This window comes from Ciconia boyciana, chromosome 1 (assembly GCF_034638445.1).
Source record: "Ciconia boyciana chromosome 1, ASM3463844v1, whole genome shotgun sequence".
Taxonomy (NCBI): Eukaryota; Metazoa; Chordata; class Aves; order Ciconiiformes; family Ciconiidae; genus Ciconia; species Ciconia boyciana.
In genome coordinates this window covers 136,911,699-136,932,497 of record NC_132934.1, presented here as the reverse complement: position 1 = coordinate 136,932,497, position 20,799 = coordinate 136,911,699, and the positions used below count along the sequence as shown (strand labels likewise).

General features: G+C 42.7%; 1 protein-coding gene across 1 annotated transcript in view; it reads left to right on the top strand.

The window, feature by feature from the left end:
- The first annotated feature begins 391 nt into the window (after window positions 1-391).
- The window catches only part of EGFL6 (EGF like domain multiple 6), a 46,318-nt gene continuing 25,910 nt past the window's right edge, over window positions 392-20,799 (top strand). Inside the window, exons 1-6 of the mRNA XM_072852868.1 lie at window positions 392-509; window positions 6,950-7,062; window positions 9,214-9,306; window positions 12,180-12,299; window positions 16,090-16,209; window positions 20,001-20,135. Of these exons, the coding sequence (XP_072708969.1) occupies window positions 442-509; window positions 6,950-7,062; window positions 9,214-9,306; window positions 12,180-12,299; window positions 16,090-16,209; window positions 20,001-20,135 (649 nt within the window). The 5' untranslated portion in view covers window positions 392-441. The remainder of the gene's footprint in view (window positions 510-6,949; window positions 7,063-9,213; window positions 9,307-12,179; window positions 12,300-16,089; window positions 16,210-20,000; window positions 20,136-20,799) is intronic.

Genomic DNA, 20,799 nt, shown 5'->3' with positions numbered 1-20,799 from the left:
AAGCTTACGGCAGCGGCCGCGCTTCGTCTCGGACGGGGCTGGGGGCCGCACCGCCCGCCGGGCTGACACGGCTTCCCCTGGGGGGACACCGTACCCGCGGGGCAGCGGCTCCCGGGCCGCAGCCCGCCCTCCTCCCGGCCGGGGCGACCCGGCGGCGCGGGGTCCCCCTTCTCCCCCGCCGCTCCGGCCCCGCGGTGCCGCCGGAGCCGCGTGCCCCGCCCGGGGGTCGCTGCCCGCCCCGTCCCGGGCGTGTGGGACGCGCAGGGCGAGCGCGGCCGGAGGCGGGCCCGCCCCGCCCCGCCAGGTTTATCAGCCCCGTCCCGCCGCCCGCCCGCGCTCCGACCCTCCCGCCCCGCTGCCGCCGCCGCCGCCGCCGCCGCCGGGCCAGGCAGCCGCCGCCTCACCGCCGCGGGGCCGGGGCCGCCTCCCCGCCGCCGGGCGATGGTGCCGGCGCCCGGGGGTGCCCTGCTCGCCGCCCTCCTCGCCGCCGGGCTGGCCGCCGCGGGCAGGTGAGCGGGGACGAGGGGGCGAGGTGGCCGGGAGGGGGCCCGGGGAGCGCTGCCCCGCTGCTGTGTGGGAGCGCCCGGAGGGGCCCGGGCGGGCCGGGGCTGGGCGCGGGTGCTCGGCCGGCGGCTCCGCGGGCGGCCGGGCCGGGCGGCTGCGTGCGCTCCTGCCGTGAGGGGGGCTGCCGCGCTGTGCGGGTGTAAGCGGGTCCCCCTCCTCCCGTGTCCGTGGGGCTCGCCCCGGCGGCGGCAGGTCCCCGGGGCCGCGCTGCACAGCCCGGGGCCGCTCCCTGCGGTGCGGTGTGAGAGCGGGTACCGCGGCCCCCGGCTGCGTGGTGCTGAACGCCCTTCGCGAAGCGGTGACGGCTCGCTCGCTGGCGTGCGCGCCGCGTTCCCTGAAGGAATCGCACCAAAGCTGGGGGGCTTTTGTCCTCTGGGAAAAATGGTCACTGCAGCGCAGGAGTGAAGCTCCAGGCGGTGAGAACAGCTGGACCACGTAGAGAAAGGTGTGAGCTGCTCGGGTCTTTGGTTTGCTTGTATAAAGAGAAATCAGCCTGCCGTGCCAGTTGGTACGTTCTGCAGAGACAGGTACGCTCCGGAAACGGAATGAGGTTTTGAGAGAGGATAAATCTAACTGTTTACTCCAGATTAAGCCACTCCAGCGTTCCCCCGCCCGGTTCTCCAGAAGCAAATAAAAGGCCGCAAGTGCTGCAGCAAGGGAGCAGCAAGTAAAAGGACAATTCACAGCAACTGGGGATGAAGCCTTCAAGATGCTGTGTGGTTTATTTGTTTGGTATCAGATTTGTGAATGGGAATGTTTATGGTCAAGAAGTGGCAGCGTGCTGTTCCCTGTTCGCAGGGCTATCGAGTGGTCAGCTCCTCAGGAACTGGAAGTTTATAAACTCCAGACCTGCTCTTATGGAAAACACATTTGCTCTCAAAGCAGAGCTCCGTTGTTGGTAATTTCTTGATGTTGTGTATTTGCATTCCAAACACTTTGAAAGGTGTAAAACCACAACATAAGAGCATTATCTCCTTTCAGAAGAAAGTATGGCCTGGAGTTAGCTGAAGCGGAGTGGGATGTATTTGGTAAAAATGATGTTATTTGACAGTAAGTGGGGACACCTATGGGAAACCTACAACCTACAGAAGACTGATTGCTCTACAGCCTGTCTTGTCCAAGTTGATGGCGGATGATGGTGGTGGCATCTCTCTTTTCTACCAAGATTGTCATTCTGCCTCTTCCATTGGGAGGAAGGGGAAAGAAGATATTTTCAAATGTCTTGATGGAAGTCTTAGGTGACAAAGGATACTAATTTAAGAGGGCAAAGAAATCCTATCGGCTGTGAATACGAAGGAAGAAGGAACAGGGAAGAGTAAAAACTAGAACCAGTTTGGAAAAAGTTAATTAATTATGATTATTTTTGTCTCTTAGAAGTGTAGCTTTCATACCTGGACTTTTAACTTTTCTGCTCTGAGCACTTCCTTTAAGGAGTTTGGTGGGCATATGAAGCCTTAAAGGAACTTCTGCAAGTCCAAGCTAAACTTCATTTGGTGTTTTGGGAGGGACTCGCAGTGAAGCAGGACTGTTGTCATGTTGAGTGCCTAAAAGTGGCTGAAGGGATACCTAAGACACAGTTATTAAAAGATGATGGGTGGCACTTTTTTGGTTTTACTTAATACAATTATAGGTGAACTTTTTTCTAGAAGGAAGTCACCTTTCAAATAAACTTGGGTACAAACAAACAAAAAACCCAAAAAACAACCAATAACCACAACAAAAAACCCCTATGCTTTTATTTGGAAAAATGTTCAAATGTATCTCTGCATGACATACACTCATAATAGACTTTTTAGGAATTTCTTTCAAATTGCTAAGTTGCAAGATACCATCTTTTTCTCCTTCAGAATATACCGGTTGATCAAAATCTTAGGTTTGGTCCTAGCTGGTTTTTGCTGGCAACAATGTCCAGAAATTTTTAAGAGGAAAATTAAAGAAAAGGGTAATATCCTGTCTTTGAAGTTAACTGGAAGCTGCTAATACAATTGAGACCTTCCTCCCCACACCCCCCCAGCAGCAGGCAGTTATTGTATGGGCAAGAGCTGACCAAAAGTGTCCTGTAGAGATCTTATGGAAACAGTGCACTAAATCTATTCATCAGCTGTGTCTTGAAGAAGAAGAAAAAAAAACTTAGGTAAAAGCTCATAAATGTTCCTTTCCAGAGAAAACTTTAGTAAAGACAGAATATTAATAGGACCTGAAAGCAAACAACTGTATTCACTCAAACCATGCCTGACTTTTGTTACCTGGTTAAATCAGGCTTTTGAAGACTTGCTCGCTCATCCTCTGCAGCTGTTACTGTCACATAGCTCAGTTCAGACAAGGGCTTACACCGCTCATGAACACTGGTCAGGAGAACATGACAAGTAACTTTTTTCACTGTTGGGATTTTTACTTGTTTTTATTTTAGCCATTACTGGTAAAATGGCTGCTAATGAGGATTACAGTCCAGCACAGCTATCAGCCCAGTTATTATATTTGAAATTTTTGACTGCCCATCAGTATACAGACATTTTTAGTAGCTTGGATTTGGCCTAGGTCATAACTAATTCTGAGAAACTGATGCAATGTAAAACTGTTTTCTTATTTTATAGAATGAAACAACAATTTGTGGGGCAGGGGCTGGCAGGGGGGATCTGTTGGATAAGCAAGTCCCAACATTCAGATGTGCTTTATTCACCCTCTTTCACCAGTTATCGTAATATTTTCCTTTGCAGTTGTTTGTGTCTTGAAACTATTGGGGATATCAGTCCTACCCTATCAGCAACCTAGCTCTGCTGGAAGATCTACCTAGCCACTTGATCAGTGGAGTAGGTGAACTTTCTGAACATGTTTTATTCTAAATACCTAAGTTTTCCTTTTTAATATCAAATTAATTAAATCACTGCAAGAAGTCAAAGGTACTGTGTAGTAGTTTAAGGTCTGTCCTCACATCACACACCCAATTTCTATTGTCTGCTGCTCACACCACTGTAGCTATAGGCGTATACCTACCTGGTCCTGGCCAGTATCTGAATGCTTTGCTCTGAATTGATCCGACTTCTTTTCGGATAGAGTTCAAGTTCTCCATATCACTCCAGAGAGGAATGTTTTTTTTCAGCAGCAGCTGCGTAAATGGGCCATAACTTCATTTATGCCTATGTTTGTATCATTACAGGCAACATTAGATCTCTCTCAGTTTGTGAAAGAGACTATGTATCTTAAAATTAGGTAGGAATTGTTCTCCTGGTTCTTCAGTGCTCTTCAAGACTCTCACCCCTCCTGTGGCTGTTGGTACTCTTGTATCCCCCTCAGAGTATTAATGGACTGTAGCACAAGAGCAAGTGGATATAAACTGGCCTTTTTCTGAACAAGCTCTTCTCTCTCTTGTTTGGAGCTGCCTCACATGTAGTAGGAAGCAATCGGATCCCCTCTCAGCTTTTGGGTTGTTCAGCTGAAGCCAAGCTCTTCTCACCCTCTTTAGAATAGGTTTTTCATTCTTCATAGCTTTTATCATCATATATACCATATATAATTCGTATTTCTTCAACATGGATGTTAAGAACTGTACACAATACAACCTGATATGGCAGCAGTAAAACTTTCCTGGAATTTTGACTGAAACACCTGAGGGTCCCACCTATTTTATAATGGTGCTAGTGGCTCACAGTGATCTTGTGATAGCAAATATGGCCAGCTCTTTCTTTTTGTCACCTCAGCTAAGGAGGCCCCGGCTTATTGTAGAAGTTCTTGTTATTCGTCTTCAATGTTCTTTGCTAAATGCCATCCTACTGGTGTCAGCAATTCACAGCCACATAAAATCGGTTACTTCCCTGCTGCCTGGGCACCCTGGATGGCTCATTCTGCTACTTGTTACCTTTAGCTGACTCTCAGAGGACAGAGTTCTTCACTAGAAATGCGGAGACCACTGACCTGCACAGCAATTCAACCTGCACAGTCTACCTTCTCTTGCCTTTCTTCTTCAGTCACGTATGTAGGCTGCAGGCTTTTCAAGGCCAGGCATTTTTTGCACACTGGCAAGACAGCGACAAGCACAGCAATCTCACTCAGGCCTCTAGGTACTCCCTGTGAAATCCTATAAGAATATCATATATGCAGGGATCAGAAGCGTCCTGTGCCTCCAGCCTGCGTAACCTCTCCCCCAACGTCCAGGAGGGTCCTTGTGACATTCTCCTGGAAAGGATCTGCCTGCCTGAAAGGTTCTCCTCATTCTAAATTTCTTTCTTTTGCACAAAATGCTGAACTCCTGACACCAATAGCTGAGCTGATGGCTGGTGGTTCCACACAGGTCAGGGGGACTAACCTGGCAAAACTGGTTTTCCTCCCAGATTTTGGGATCCGGGTGGGCTCTCAATGATCTAGTTGATCTTTCCCACTGCCAAAGGCAGGCTTTAACTCAGTGCTTGTTGTGGAAATCAGAACAGGGCAGTATCTATAAAGTTCAGCTATGTTCATTTTATTTGCAGTTTTATGGAACATTTCCCAGTTTTAAGACAAGTTTGTACTGAAATCTTGTGAGATATTGTATACTTTGTAAGGACACTTTCATTATTTGATTTTGAAGCGAATTATTAAATAAAACATTACTGAATGAGTTTCTCTTCCTGTGAAAATGAGCACCTTTTGGAAAGTAATGAGATCCTGCTTCTCCAAGCTTTAGCCATTTTAACCTTCCAGGGGAGTCATAGCACTATCCAGCTGCATTCAAGGGGATTTTCTGGGATGTAAGCAGAATATACATTCACTATCCAGGGGGCTTCAAGGGCACTTTCTAGCATGCAAGCAGAACATATGTTCTTTAACTTGTATACTTGCCAGTGATGTAAGCCAGCAGCATTTGGATGAACAAAATGGAAAAAGGTTATTTTATTGTCTATAAATCCAGAGGCAGAGTGCTAATTTCTAATAGACACATATACCGGAGTCATAGCTGTTCAATACGCTTTCTCTCCTGTCTGAAGATGGGGTATACGTACTCCTGTAAACTGCATCACTGCATTGATAGCAAAGGCTGGGTGACTTCAGAACAACTTATTCCAACACTGAAGTCTTTTTACTTGCCAGGTGACATGAGAACCATCTCTTCATTCAGGGTATGTCAGATAGATGAACTTTTGCATTTCCTCTGAACTCCCTTCTCTTTCCAGTGGTTCTGCTACTAAAGAAAACTCTGAAGTAACATCTTGTATCTTTGAAGTGTATGCATATATTTATTTTACTAGTTTGTCTTAGTGATGTTTGCAGTAATATGAGTGCAACCCTTACAGATAAGCACAGGAGGATATGTGCGAAGTACTGCTGTAAAGTGATAAAGCAACACCTTTATTGTGAATCAGACTAAAAAATGCAAAAGTTCCTGGCCTGTTGACTTTTTTCCACTTTTTTCCCCATCATGGGGATATTTGGTGCTGTCCATTGGCCCCCTCAATACCCCAAATCAGTTACTATGAAGCTCTCGGAGATAAGGTATTTTCTGTGTCAGAAACAACACTTTGGACTCTTTGAAGAAAGTGCATTTTAATTTATGCCCTGGAAAAAGCAGTGGGGACAGAGGATTTTGGATAAAGAAGAGAATTTCATAAAGGAGACAGGCATGTGGTAATGGAGAACTTAAGTAACAGCAAGCAGAGGGAGAGAAGAACCAGGGTCACAGCACCCGTTGCAGCACAGGGTAGGTCTAGAAGACTTACACAGTTGTGGATTTTCATCAGATTTATAATTTTGGCAACTAACATTGCAGGTTTTCCAACTGTTGCAGCTGTTGATCTGCACAGTGACTTTGAACCCCCTGGGCTTACTGGCAGATTAAATTAACGTTGATTTGTATGGTCAGGGAGTCCCGTGCAACCAGAATGCACAGGACTGTCTGCACTTACGCAATCAATTTGCACATATGCAGTGGCTATGAGCCTGCAAGTCACTAGCTTTTATGGGGCTGACTGATGTTCAGAAAGCTGCTTTTCTGTAGAATCAGTATTTCATCATCCAAAGCAATAGCGCTGTCAGGTATGGCATCATATATCCAATCCAGGTTCTTCATGTGACACAAGCTGGAGCAGCCCCATTGACTTCCCTGATATTAAAAATGACTCATTCTAGCAGGGGACCTGGCTGTATTTTTTGCCTTTGCCATGTTTCTCATTAGAAATGATTTAAGTTGCACAGTTAATTTATTGCAGGTGAAACATTACCATCTCCCCTGTTTCTCCAACCAAATGCAACTTTGCATACCTGTCTAGGAACACCGTCGAACGCTCCAAGGTTTGGTGAAATGCAAATGCCTGACAGTGGATAAAACATGAGGGAAACGTACGAAGGAGTATATGGAGCAATGGATCAAAGTGTGTGTGCCTGCTGGAGCTAGTGTTTATCCTTCTTTACACAGCTCAAGAGCTCGTGGGCAGCTGGTGACTGTGAGCCAGCCTGGGGTGTGTCGCTATGGTTCTAGGTTGGATTGCTGTTATGGCTGGAAAAAGAACAACAAGGGCCACTGCGAAGGTAACATTAACACTTTATGCTTGTTTCCTCTCCATGGCTGTGTACTTGGTACTAATAAAGGGATTTCATATATGTCTGCCAGAAGTTAGAGAAAGAAATCTTCTGAGGAGTGAAATCTCTTAACTCTGTGAGAGAGTGAATAAAACATGTCTGAAAGACCATCTCGTCAAAAAAGCAGAGCTTTGGGTAAATAACACCAAACAGTAAAATACATATTCAAAAATTCTTAGGTCCAGAAGGGACCATCTGTTCTAACCTCCTGCACAGCCCTGGTCAGTGCCTATACTGCAGCTGTCAAGTAAGTGCCAAAAATGCAGTGTCTTCTAATGCTACATATGGACCCCTGAAGTGGGTTTTTTTATCAGTTGGTATCTTTTATCTTCAAAGTACACAGCCTCTGAGAACCAGGATGTTTTAACTTTCTAAATGTATAAATAAAACCCAAGCAGTAAGTGCACCTGACTTGAGCTTGGGCAGCCGGCCAGCGTTCTGGCCTGCAGATCATTGGCTTAATGAAGATTTGATGACTCTTAAGAAATTTCAAATTTGTTAAAGGTCTCCAGATCCCAAGCAGAAGGTGATGTGGAATCTCCCTCTAGCTGTACTTGGGCAAAACACAACAAAGTCATAAAATACATATTTTAGGAATCTTTCTCACATGTTGCACCTGTTGTCCCAGAGAGTTTGGCATTGTATAACTGGTGAATTTGAATAGAGGCTTAGGGTTATCCATTGCTGCAAATCCACAGACTGATGTCTAAAAGGGAAAGATGCAAAAAGTCTCTGCTTTGTATATATAGCATGACAGTTTAAAAAAGATAAAACTGATTAATACCTTTATTAATATTTATGCATTGCTTAATGGCACCTTAGTTTTGATGCAAATGAATACCTTGAAGGACAGCTGGCAAATGTAACTTCGATCAGTCAGTGGAGTAAGTTGTCTTGTTGTAAAGCAATAGGGTGCTTTATTAGTAAAATTCTGTTTTCATAAACTTTTAAGATTCTTCTTTGGCAGATTTCTTTAAGCCAACTATAATGTACTTCTGCCTTGTAAATCCAGATCCAGTGGTGTTCTCTGCTTCAGTAATACCCAGCTGGTCTCACACTATGCCACGTTGCATTCAGAGGTAGGGGTAGTGTTGAAATACGCCTTAACCTGCAGAGCTAGTACATCTGAATGAATCTTTAAATGTAAGGAAGATACTTGAATGCAGCACTACGAATTTTAGTTAAGAATTTTGCTATATAGTAACTAACACTGTGACTTTCCTATTTGCTGTTGTTTGGATAGCAGGTTAATTACACAAGGTAGCGAGATGTGCATCCTGGTGCATACTCTTCTGCTGTTTTTCCAGAGCTAGTCCTGATTTAAATGCATGTTTGGTTTGCTTTTCCTGAATAACCCTCATGTTGACAATCACATTGCCTTTAGGAGCCTTAAGCCTTATAAAAGCCAACATTTAATTTCTGACCAACATTTAATTAATGATCAGAGGGCTGAGAGTTAGAAAATTTTTACTTTTTAATGCATCCAGGCTAAGTACAGCCCTCTCAAGTCATTGTAAACCTGATGCGATTATACATATTGGGATGTGTGGTAAGGATCGTTGCCTGATCGGTTGACAGATGTGCTCTGGATGTTCCACCATGGGATGGACATGTTCCTCAGCTGTCAGTGAGGAGGTCCACGAGTGGAAAACTGCTGTAGGGTAATGTGTCTCCTGTGGCTGCAGGAGTGCTATTGCCTCTTCCCTACTCCAGATGCCAAGCGTAGCAAGTCAAGCTGCTGGCTAGCTGCTTCTCACATAGGCTTCTTAAAAATAGAAAAAGGGAAAGAGTACAGAACTAAATGTGAATCGTAAGCATGGCAGAAAAAGCATGAGGGAGAGAGCTAAAAGGAGCCCCTTCTTTTCCAGGTCTTTACAAACCTGGAAAAGCACACACTCGTGTAATTCATGCTCGTGTCACTTTTCTCCAGCAGAAATAAAGCGCTGATCAGTAGCTACCATGCCCAAACTAGAGGGAGAGGTATAGAGGATGTTGACTTGTGCAACAAGTTTTCAGGCAACTAATTAGGGCAAAAGTTCTCAAATAGAGTATTTCTAACTTTTTCTTTTTCTCTCTCATTTCTCTGCCTGACTCCCCCAGCTATCTGTGGACATGGCTGCAAGTATGGCGAGTGCATGGGACCAAACAAATGCAAATGTTTCCCTGGATTTACAGGGAAAACCTGTAATCAAGGTTTGTGCACATGGGGATATTACTCCAGAAAGCAGACTGTTGATGTTCTGTCTCCTTAGCTTGTAGTAGGGATTGTGTCATCTACCAAAACAGTAAAGCAAGATATTTTCTTGTTTACATAGAAGAGCTTAGAGTTTAAGGCTCTTGCATCTCCAGCATCCCAGACAAGCTCTAAGCCTCCTTCAGCACAGAGAAGTTTGAACCTATATCATGTATCTCCTGTGGGCTGATGACAAGGGCAAACTGTCCTATTAATAGTCAAAGGATTAAGGCATGGAGAGATTATATAGGAAATTATTAGAAGAGCCAGAAGTCAAATCCAGAACCCATGTTATTTTCTTAACTAGGAACCCATGTTACTTTCTTAACTAACCTTCTCATCAGAAAGACATGCAATTATATGCTAGACGTGTAATTTCTCAAGCTGCCTGGGCCAATGCCATCTGTTTGCATTTGCTGATTGGTATTTTTGGGAACACAGAATTTGAAGTCTTTAGGATTGCATATTCAGAAACTTTGAATGCACCACTTTTCCTCCATAAACTTCCAGTTAGACATTGAAATATTTCAGCTAACACATTGGTGACAACTCAGGTTTTTTTCCTGTTCCAATATATGAGACCCCTGTGTTGGATCAGATGAAAGGAGCAGGTCACTGTGCATGGAGAGGGGCCATCCCGTTGCAATGCAGATGAGTGAACTGCAGGTGTGTGAGGGAAGCAGGACATAAAGGCCACACGAATGGATGGGTCTGTCCTTGCTACCTTCCTAAGCATCTGCAGCCTTTGCTTGAAAAAGTTGCATTGACATACTAAATACACACATTTTTCAGAGTCTAAACAACCCATTATTACACAATATCTTTCAAACAATATGCTATAAAGCTATACTGTTAAGTATTTTAGAAAACCCCGTCTTTTGCACTTTTGATGTTGCTTGCAGGGAAATAAGTCAATTCCTCAGTACCACTGGAGAGGAAAGCGAAACAGCAGCCATGGTTGTGTGTAATAGATATGTAGGTATCACTTACAACGTCAGCCTCTAAACACAGAAGTTTAACCTCAAAAATGATTTGACAGCTTAAATGTTACCAAAAGGCACCAGAGAAGCCCCCAGCTTTTAGGTGTTTTCTGTGCAGTAACTCCAGCTGGATTTGATATGTGCTCTGTACGCAAGCAGTTCAGTTCTGTGCACTCAGAGTCTGAGGCTTGGTGGAAGCACTGCACAGACCTACATGTGCAAATTGCCTGTTAGCTGCCTGGGCTGTTCTACCTTCTGAAGCATGGCCAGGAATTTTTTAGTAAAGTGGTGGCTGGCACAGGCCAGAAATGTCCCAGAGCTATTTCAATAGTATAGCCATATAGGTGGTCATGTTCCAGCAGCCAGGAATGCTCAGAGCCACTTTTAATTTACAGGCAGATGTAGCCTTGGTCCGTCCTTACAGCAGAATGCCCTGCTGAGCAAGCTCAACGTGAGCTAACTAAAATAAGAGAGATAAGGGGACTGTATTAGTCTGCCACTGAGTCTGAGCTAAATTAGCCTTATCTCCATAGGTTCTCTTTTAGAGCTGTGTATGCTATCTGTGCATGACTGTGCATTGTGCAAGATAGGTGCAGCTAAGCACTTGTGAAAATGTGTGGTCTAAGTGGAATAACTTTTGCTCCCCTCTAGTTCCTTTGTTAAGAGAGTCTTGGTTATTTAGTGGAGCCACAGTAGCACAAAAATCCAGTGTGGTTTGCAAGCTAAGTTTTCCTCTTTCAAACAGACCCTCCGTTTAAATAACAGAATGTAACCCTCTTTTTCTTCCCTGGACTGAGCTGTAACGAACACTTCTGCACATGTATAACCACCACAAAGTTTATGCTTTGAATGCTCTGGAGATTTTTCTGTGGTCTGCAGGGTGCATAGGCATGAGAACAGATGCTTCTCCCATTAGAAGTGGAGCTGCACAAGCTCAGTGCTTGGAGAGTTGCATCTTTATTGAGATTATATTATTGGTAATATGTGTCGTTAAACATATGTTGAATGGGCTGCATATGCTGGTGCAACCTGTTAATGAGTTCTGTCTGTTTACTAATGAGGTTTCGAAATACAAGCAGGAGAGGTGTCAGTACACAGACGTCACAAGCACAGATGTTGTCCCCTTGTCATAGGACCAATACCGTTGTCAGCACTGCTCTGCCTATCCCACACAAATTCAACTTTTTAGGATTCTAGTTTTCTCCCTGTGAAGGATAGCTATTTTGAATTTGAAATTAATTTAGTTTCTGCAAAGCCTTTTAAATCCTGGATTTTGAGGAGGATTTAGGATGCTTTTATTCTCAGGATTTTGAGATTTTGGGGATTTGTTCTTTTATTCTTAGTCACATCATTCTTACCATATATCATATTTCATTTCTGCTACTGATAACCTTGGTGCCAATGCGTAGGTCAGAAAAAAACCCAAAATCTTTGTTTCACTTTATCTCAAGGTCATTTGCTGTTCTTAGTCTCATGTTTTTGCCTTTCTAGTACAGAGGTCAACTGGAGGGCTAAAATCTCCAGCTAGAATCAGAGAAATCCAGAAACATAACTCCCAGAAAAGAGACTAACTGCAATTCTTTCCCCACCCATCCACCTCTTCCTAACAAGCTGCCAGATGTGGCCAGAGTTTGCATTAGGTTTTCAGGTGTAGAGGTCTGTGTATGTTAGTTTTGCTAGCCGTCTTTCAGCCAGATGGTCTGCTAAACTCTCATCTTGCAAGGGGCTGGCTCATTTTCAATCCAGGCGATTTTACTGCGGGGAATTCAAGGCATTAGGCAATATTATCCACCTATATGTATGAATATATGTATATAAACCCAGCACTCACTTCATTCCAATGACTTCTGCAGATCTGAACGAATGCGGACTGAAACCACGTCCCTGTGAACACAGATGTATGAATACACATGGCAGCTACAAGTGCTATTGTCTCAACGGGTACATGCTTATGCCAGATGGCACATGTGCAAGTAAGTAATAGAGCTGATAGGACAGGCACACCAAAATCATCTAATCACATTTGATCCCAGCAGATTTTCTTCTTGTGATGAATGGATTTAGCTTATTCAGGACAGGGTCTTTGCCTCAGCTCTCTGGTACTGTCAGCAGCTGAAAGAGGCTTTCTATTTGGCAGTATCTGGGTAAAGTAAACTAGGTCATACTTGTATTTTGGTGTTCAGAGGAATTTTTGTCCTGCTAGAAGTACAAATCTTTGATAGTGTTACTTCAGATGAAGGACAGCTAGTATAACCTTGTTGAACAGTCCTGCAAGTTCATCTGTTGAATAAGGATGAATGAATCTATCCAAGCAAAGCACCAGTATAGACTACTTTTTACTGGGCTAAATTTCATGCCATTATTCCTTGCTTTACCTTTGTGTGTTCCCTGACTCATTTATTTTCTCTGAGTGTTGATATGCTTCCCACACTTGTCACCAGCTTCTTGCAAACATTTGTTCACTGAGCTAAGGCTTATCTAAACTGTATTTCTACCTATTTTCTTTGTCTTTAAGCCAGCAATGTAATGGGAAGTATTCTGCTTTCTTAGCCAACCTGACTTTTCAGACCTGAAGAAGCTTCTTATTTTTCAATGGCACTGTTTTGTTTGTAGAAAATACTTTGTTTCTTCACCTGAGCTGTTTCATACAGGTATTTTGGCTTTGAATTTAACAAAACCCTAGGTAACATGGTGACAACCCTTTCTGGAGTCCACGGGACTGAAGCAGATTTGTCCAAAGCATCGTTTGGACAAGGAAGCTAATTGGTCTCAGCAGTGGAACAATCTGCTTGAGAGGTCTGTCCTAAAGCAATGGGCCTAACTATGAGGTGCAGCACAGTCTTTCCCGTGGATATGACAGAGCGTCAAACTCTGAAAGGCTTTGATCTCCAAACCTCGGAGACAACTGTTCACCAGGCAGGGTGTCCATCTGGCGAGTTCACTGTCAGTTTTGGGATAACTGGAAAAATACCCAGCCTTAGCAAACACTCGCAGGAGTGCAGGGTCTGCAGCTCTGGGGCAGGCAGAAAAGCCAGGGCTCCTGCTCTCTCTCTTGCAGCAGGGAGAGTGAAATTGCTGTGAAAGGTGCCTGGGGCCAGAGCTTTTGGAGGGTTTCCCTTCCCTGCAGCGCAGCTCAGGGTTGTGCCTCTGTGTTACTAATCATGGTGGGTATCACCAGCAGACGACAGCTGCAGGGCCCTGAGATCCCTGAGAAATGGATACGTATTCCTTCTGTTTCTTCCAAGATAATTTGTGTATTTGACAGCTGAAGTTGGCAGAAGCCAGAACTACAGTCAAAAGAAACTCTTTTGAGCCCAGCAGCAGCTTTGTCCCATCCATCCCTCACTCCCGCTCCTCTGAGCACAAATGCTTGCTGCAGCCACACTTCTGAACCAAGTCAGAGAACTAGATCCAGGTTGTTACTAACCAATTCTGCTGGATCAGCTTTAAGCCAGTCTTAGTTCAGGACTGGTTTCCTGATTTAAGAAACTCTGCATTTGTACCAAATTTGTACCAAATGCACAGTTGCACCATATCTTGCTTAAGCCAGCACAAAACGCTGAATTTCTCAGCAGCAGTAGTGGCCCGTGTCTAAGGGGCCCGTGGCCCGTGGTAGTGGCCCATGGCCCAAGTATATATGAAAAAATTGCCTGAGCAGCTGTGAGCCCTGGAGCTTGCGTTTCACTTTGGCACACGGAAACATTATTCCTCAGTGGAACCCCAACAAACACTGACACAGAATGAAACCAAATTTTAAGGGGAAAACCAGGTTTCTCGTAGAAGGGAAGTCTTCATTCTTCACAGCTCTAGTGAAGAAGGCAAAAAATGTTCATCCAGCTTGTGCTTCATTAACCCAACCCATTTGCCACCTTCCAGTTCTGAAGAGCCTTGAAACTATGATTATGAAATGAAGTAGGAAATTATTTACTCAAGTAGACATTATTCTTGGTTAAGTCTCCCATTTCACTTGATGCTAACTTAAGCTTGTGCTCGGATGAAACGCTAGGTGATTTAACCAACTCTAGAATTCTCATCGTTTTATTCAAGCAAACATTTTAAGCATAATGTTTCTCCTTTTGAATCAAATTCTCCATGATGTAAGTCTCCTCAGCAAGATGAAGTCCACCTAGTCTGAGTAGTCAGGCTTATCTGCAACCACGCCAAGGGACCATGGACCTGGAAGAAGGGTATCAGAAAAATGTGGCTTTGGGCCACAGAGAACCATTGCTTAAAATAAATAGATAGTAGGTTAGTACCTAACACAAAATCACCTAAACTCTGCAGGAATTACTATGCTAGATCTGATTAGCAGTTCATCTAAGCCAGTGTTATGTCCAACCAAAGCCAGGAATAGGAGCTTCAAACAAAAGAGAAAATGGACAATTACTGATCAGAGAAGAATGATGTTTAGTAAGTTTCTTTATTACCACTTAGGAAGTAGATGATGTGACAAAGTATTATGACTTACAGTCCATCCTTTTTTAACTCTTACCTCCTGTATGTTCTCTATCATACACAAGTAAAACGCATTTGCAAATACAGTGAATTCTTGGCCTTGAATTTTTATCACTTAGCCACAAAGTCTAAACAAACCAGTCTAAGAAAAATAATTTTATCATAGATTAAACAGATTAATTTTAATAGCACACAGAACTAATATGCATTATATTTTATATTCAAATCAAATAATATGGCTGTAGCTATATATGCACCTGCACACGTCGTCGTCTTTTCTATACACTCTGTTATTATACACTGTTCTGAAAGTGCTAGTACTTCTGACAAGAAACACATTGCATTTTAAAATAAAATTCATATGATTTTCTACCTAAGTGGTGAGCTAGTTTCAAGTTCTTGCAGCTGGTTTCTGTGTTTCTGTCTCAAATAAATTGACAACTGTTCCAGGCTTTCCACTTACAAAGAACCTATATACAGTTCTGTTTCCCTGAACACAACCAGAGTGAAGTGGCCAGAAACACTTTCTTTGCACACACCTCCATCTCTTCCAGTAAACAATTCCAAATACTACTTTTCTCCCTGGCATCATAACACTAATGCTTCCTGGATATCTTCAGGATTTTAGAAATATCTCCCTACATATTTTTTAATACATTTCTCCTACTTTTCTAGCCTCTCATAGGTCTCAGACAAGATCTAGACCCCTACATTTCTCTTTAGAGGCTAATCAAGGTCATCTTCAATATTTCACGCTCCTAACCAACCTATGGCAACCAAGACTTGTGTTCTGGCTAGTGCCTTGTTAGATTCAGGTATCTCTTCCATAAAGGGTCAAACTAAAGGTCAGTTTTTCAGTCCATCAGGCTAAACTGTTTTTTAAATCAAATTCTATACTAGAAGCATGTTTAATGGTAAGCAAGAAATACAATTCACTACTGAATAACAGTTTTCTGTATGGTAAAACTATCGTGATGGAAAATATTAAAAAACCTTTATTCTACTTTGAGCAGTTCTGTCTCTGAATCTAAAAGGTAGTAGTAAGAAGTCACAGAAATGGGAGCAGAGAAAAAAGGAGGAATAAAGGCAAATAAGGGAAGAACAAAGTGAAGGAGAGGGGGAATTTAAGATCTATCTCATGGACTCCTGAACTGTATTACTCATGTGTTAATGTATAAATAGCTTGATTAATGATGAATGTCATTTTGTTGTTCTGATTAATTTTCTGCACTCATCCTAACTTAATTTTAAGTGTGTGATCCCAGCCTAGATTTTTGCTCTTTTTGTTATTTTAAATACTGTTTTCAGGTTCTAGGACATGTGCCATGGTGAATTGCCAATATGGATGTGAAGAAGTCAAAGGGGAGGTACAGTGTCTTTGTCCATCAGGTGGCCTTCAGTTGGGACCGAACGGAAGGACATGCATTGGTATGGTTAGAGAACTCACTCAGCTTCTTTTCTATAGGATCCTGAAAAATTTAAGAGTCTGGGGAAAGGTTAATAAGTAGCTAGCTCTCCTCACTGGCTTGAATAATGCTTCTTGTTACTCGCAGTGTGATGTAAAGCTTGCGCGCTTTTTTTTAAAACTGTTCTCAGAATATTGGCCATGTAATTCTTCAGGCAAGTCGCATCCCCAATAAATAATTAAATGTTTGACATAATTTGGAGTCATCAACAGATTCAATTTCTCACTATTGCTCTGAGGTCTACAATGTTTTGCCTGCAGGAAGCTGTCCTACTGACATAATGCATTACAGGAGTTGGGGGTTGTGTTTGGATGGGTTTTTCTTTTGTTGTGATAACCCACAATACAAGCTTCCAGATTTTTCTCCAGAAGCGTCAGCATCACTTTACCTGGGGTTTCCTGTGTGATGAAGAAAGCATTACTTGCAACACTTGGTACTGTTCTGTGATACCATTTTACATTGTGATCTGACAAAGCAGTGCTACAGCATTGCAATCCAATGCTGAAATGGTACCCATTTCAATACTGAAGCTAAATGAGCTCCTTTCAAAACCCAATAGATGTGAAACAAACCCTCCAAAGCAGGGACCACTCCAACAACTAGAGAAGAAGGGGCAGTGAAGTGCGTGTCAGGGAGCAGCGGGAGCAGGGCTGTGAGCTTTGATCTGCGTCTGAGCCCAGCGTCTGCAGGGCTGTGCCCTGATAAATCAGGTCCGGGGTCTGCCTGGGCATCTTTCCAAAAGCTGGAATATTCTTGTTGCTGTTCATCACAGACAAACCTGAAAGGCTCTGAAAGTGTTCATTTTTCAGACCAGATGCTCTTCGTTTTAAATTTAAGGGAAACACTGTACTTTATGCCATTTCATTTTAAAATAGGACCAGTAGCAGAGCTTCATATGTGAAAAAAAACCAAAAGAATTTTCAGTTCCAGATTTCTTCTTTACAATAGCTGTAACTCATTCTTGAAATGCAAGTTGTCCTTTTGAATCAATAAGTACATTTTCCTGTAAAATGCTAACTTGTAGCATTTGAACAATATAAATTTTTTAAAAAATCATCCAGAAAATGGTTTTTGTTTCCTTCTTTCCTACTTTCCCTCTTTCCCAATCTAGCCTTTCTTTCCTAGTCTCACCAGCCTCTAAATTGGTGACACCCCCTGTCAACCCCAGGGAATGATATTTTGTGGGGGTTTTAATCTTTATTGCATTCAGGCAAGCATAGAAGATTCAAAATTACAGCTGGAAAAATAGACAATGGAAATTTCTCCCTCAAGATATTCAAAAGCTGTTTTGACAACCATTTCTAGGTGTCCCTGCTTGAGCAGGGTGGTTGGACCAGATGACCTCCAGAGGTCCCTTCTAACCTCAACCATTCTGTGACTCTGTGAAAAACTTTTTGCAACAAGTGCTATTTACTAAAAGGCCTTTAGCAACATACCTAATGGCAGTGATGATTTCACATATTTTTACATTCTTTCTGTCACAATGGTGCAAATCCTCCAGATCATAAAGGGCAGCTTGGACATGACACCTTACAGGCAAAGAAGAATAACAGTAGCTAATCCATTTCTGATGCTGCTTACCAATACTTACTGGTTGAATGATTTCTACAGTTTAAAGAATGTTTTAGATGTTGAGAGGTTTAACATTCAAACATAAAAAATGAATTTTAGCTGCAATGGCCAAAACAATATTATACTTAACATTCCAAACAAAAGATTAAATAAATGCATTGATCAAAAGACACTGCTATGTAGAAGGACATTTGCTGTATGAATTATTCTCCTTAACACACACTGTAATATCAAGTCACATATGAAGGCTGCATGGCCTGGGACTACTTGATCACTTTTAGGAGCTATCAGATAAACCTGTATGGATAACTGGCTCAACTGCCAAACTATAAACACTCCAACATGAGAATCCTATTTCTTTCTTTCAAATTAAATGAGTTTGTAATTGGAAATGACCTGCTTTGAGTAGTCAGCAAGGCTTTTGGACTACTACCAGTCACAGTTACCATGTTTGAAGTATTTAAGAGCTATTTGAAGGTGAACATTGTAGACATATGTACTTAAATACAATAGACAAGATGAGTGGTTCTCTTAAATCTCTTATTGAATTATTCAAGCATCTCTTTTTATTCTTTTGTATTGAGTTCATTTGTATTTACCTTGCCTGCTCAAATGGATTTGGAAGAATGCTGGTACATATGATAGAAGGTAAAATAGACAAAAAGGTATGTCCAGTGGTTGGAAATATCAGACCCCCTTCTTTCTGCATGAGTTGTGGTATGTCACTGTTTTTCTGTCACCACTTCTCCATCTATAAAATGAGAGAGATGGTAACATCCTGCCATCTAGCATAATGCTTAATAGATTATAAGATACTCTAATGCTCTGGTATTAGTCACAGAAACACTAAACAGATAAACATTTGAAGATTCCTGGCTATTAGTCTTAGCTTAATCCTCCTAAGAAGCTGCATTATTCCTGGACCTGCAGAGCAGAAAAGCACATTAATGGGTTTTACTTTTCCTCTTCTACATGTGCATAGGTGAAATAAAAAAATAACAATTATAGGAAAAAAAAATAATTAAACCTAAACCTGTTGTTTCTAAGAGTACGGTGAGTCTTCAGTGTTCATTGCAGACATAAACTTCATGCTAGGATGGAGTGCAGCAGGCTTGTCCTTCAGCTTGTGACAGACCCTGGTCCTGGCAGAGGCACTGGGAACTGAGAACCTGGAGAGGTCTGGGAATTCCCTGGAGGCTAGGGAACAGAGACCATCATCAGAAATGTGTAGTGTGGTCAGAAAGAGGCATTTTTTGACTACAGGTTTGTTTAAATATTTTTCTGTTGTTGTCCACTTTCCTTTGATCACCGAAGCACTGCAAAAGTATGGTAGAAATGATAAAAAGACGAATGTGGTGTCCAGCAGCACTTCACAGCAGTTCTAAGCTGTAAAGGGCAGCAGCGTGGCACGACGAATTATGTGCAAAGACACTGCTATGTGCTAAAATGTGATAGGGAAAGACAAATGCCGAATGTCATAATTGGCACTATTTTAAATTTGACATGACAACAAAACAAATCGCATTAGTAACATTTAATTACAATGATTGTTGAATAATATTCTTAGGCTCCTCCCATACCAAGCCTCCTCCTTCTCTCTCCAAAACATCTGTCCCTGTCATCTACCTTGCTTGGCAGACCACTCACAGCCTGGAAACTCTCTCCCTGCTATGTCTTGACTTAGCTCAGCAAGGAGGGGTGCAGAGATTCATAGAAAGAGCTGCTGCTGCTCTCGGTTTCCTGTCTCTGGGGCTTTCTCTTAAACTGTTCTCTGGCATTTCCTTTCTCAGGGAAATAATGGAATTTGCGGAGTTCCTCCTGACCCTGCTCCATGACCTTAGGGCAAATCATTGTCCCCAGTGGGGAGAATCCCTACTGCCAGTTACCCTTTCTTTTACCATGCTAGGTCTCAAAATATTCTGTAAAGTTAGTTCACATTTTGCTGCTTCATTCATATTACCACAGGCAAAAGCCATCCCCAGGTGTGAAATTATAGGAGTTTTTTATTAAACAACTTGTGATAGCCAAGACCAAACCATTCCTGTGCAAATCACAGAATCACAGAATCATATAGGTTGGAAAAGACCTTTAAGATCATCGAGTCCAACCGTACCCAACTAGATCTTGCTTTCCTGGTTCACTTTCTCATGGATCTGACCAGCATCCCTTCTCCTGCTCTAGACATTGATGAGTGCTCCACTGGCAAAGCTGTCTGCTCTTACAACCGCAGATGTGTCAACACATTTGGAAGCTACTACTGCAAGTGCCAGCTTGGTTATGAACTGAAATACATCAGTGGCCGTTATGGCTGTGTTGGTAAGATTTAGCCCATGAATTTTCCTTCTTCATTCTTTTTCATTCCTACACTGTGCATCTTTCCTGTCATTGCCTAAAGCATGTTGGCGTAGTCTGGGGATACTGCCTCAGAAGTGGGTAAAAGATGTCACTAAGAATATTCTTGGTGACACTTTGAACTTCTCTCTGGGTTTTCTCTGTGGCCTTATGAAAAACCTAATCGCTGGCACTTGCAAATTAAATTGCCTCATTGTACCAAGTCAAGATGTGCAAGGGCTTGTAGTACATTAGCAACAGTTGACTACAAAGAAGTGCTACTTCTGGTACAGGTTTAGTTAAAGAGCCATTTTTTGTCCTCATGGCTTTCAACCTGTGATGAACAAGCAGTCTCACAATCTTTTTTTTTTCTTTTTTTTTGTGTCATTAATGAGGAATGTGAATCAAGTGCCTTCATGACTGTAAAAACAGTTGTTTGGATGGACAGTACAGAACTTTTTTTAAAAAGCATGAAAATAGTAGGTTTTAATTCCTTTTCAGGTCTCTCTTGCATGCCTAAGTTTCTCCCAAACAAAAATAAATAGAGGCAAAAAGTTATCTTGACATGCCCAGGTGTTAAAACAAATATCAAAATACCTTTAGTCCTGTTTCAATCCATTAGCTGAATGGTGGAAGAACAACAAAGTAT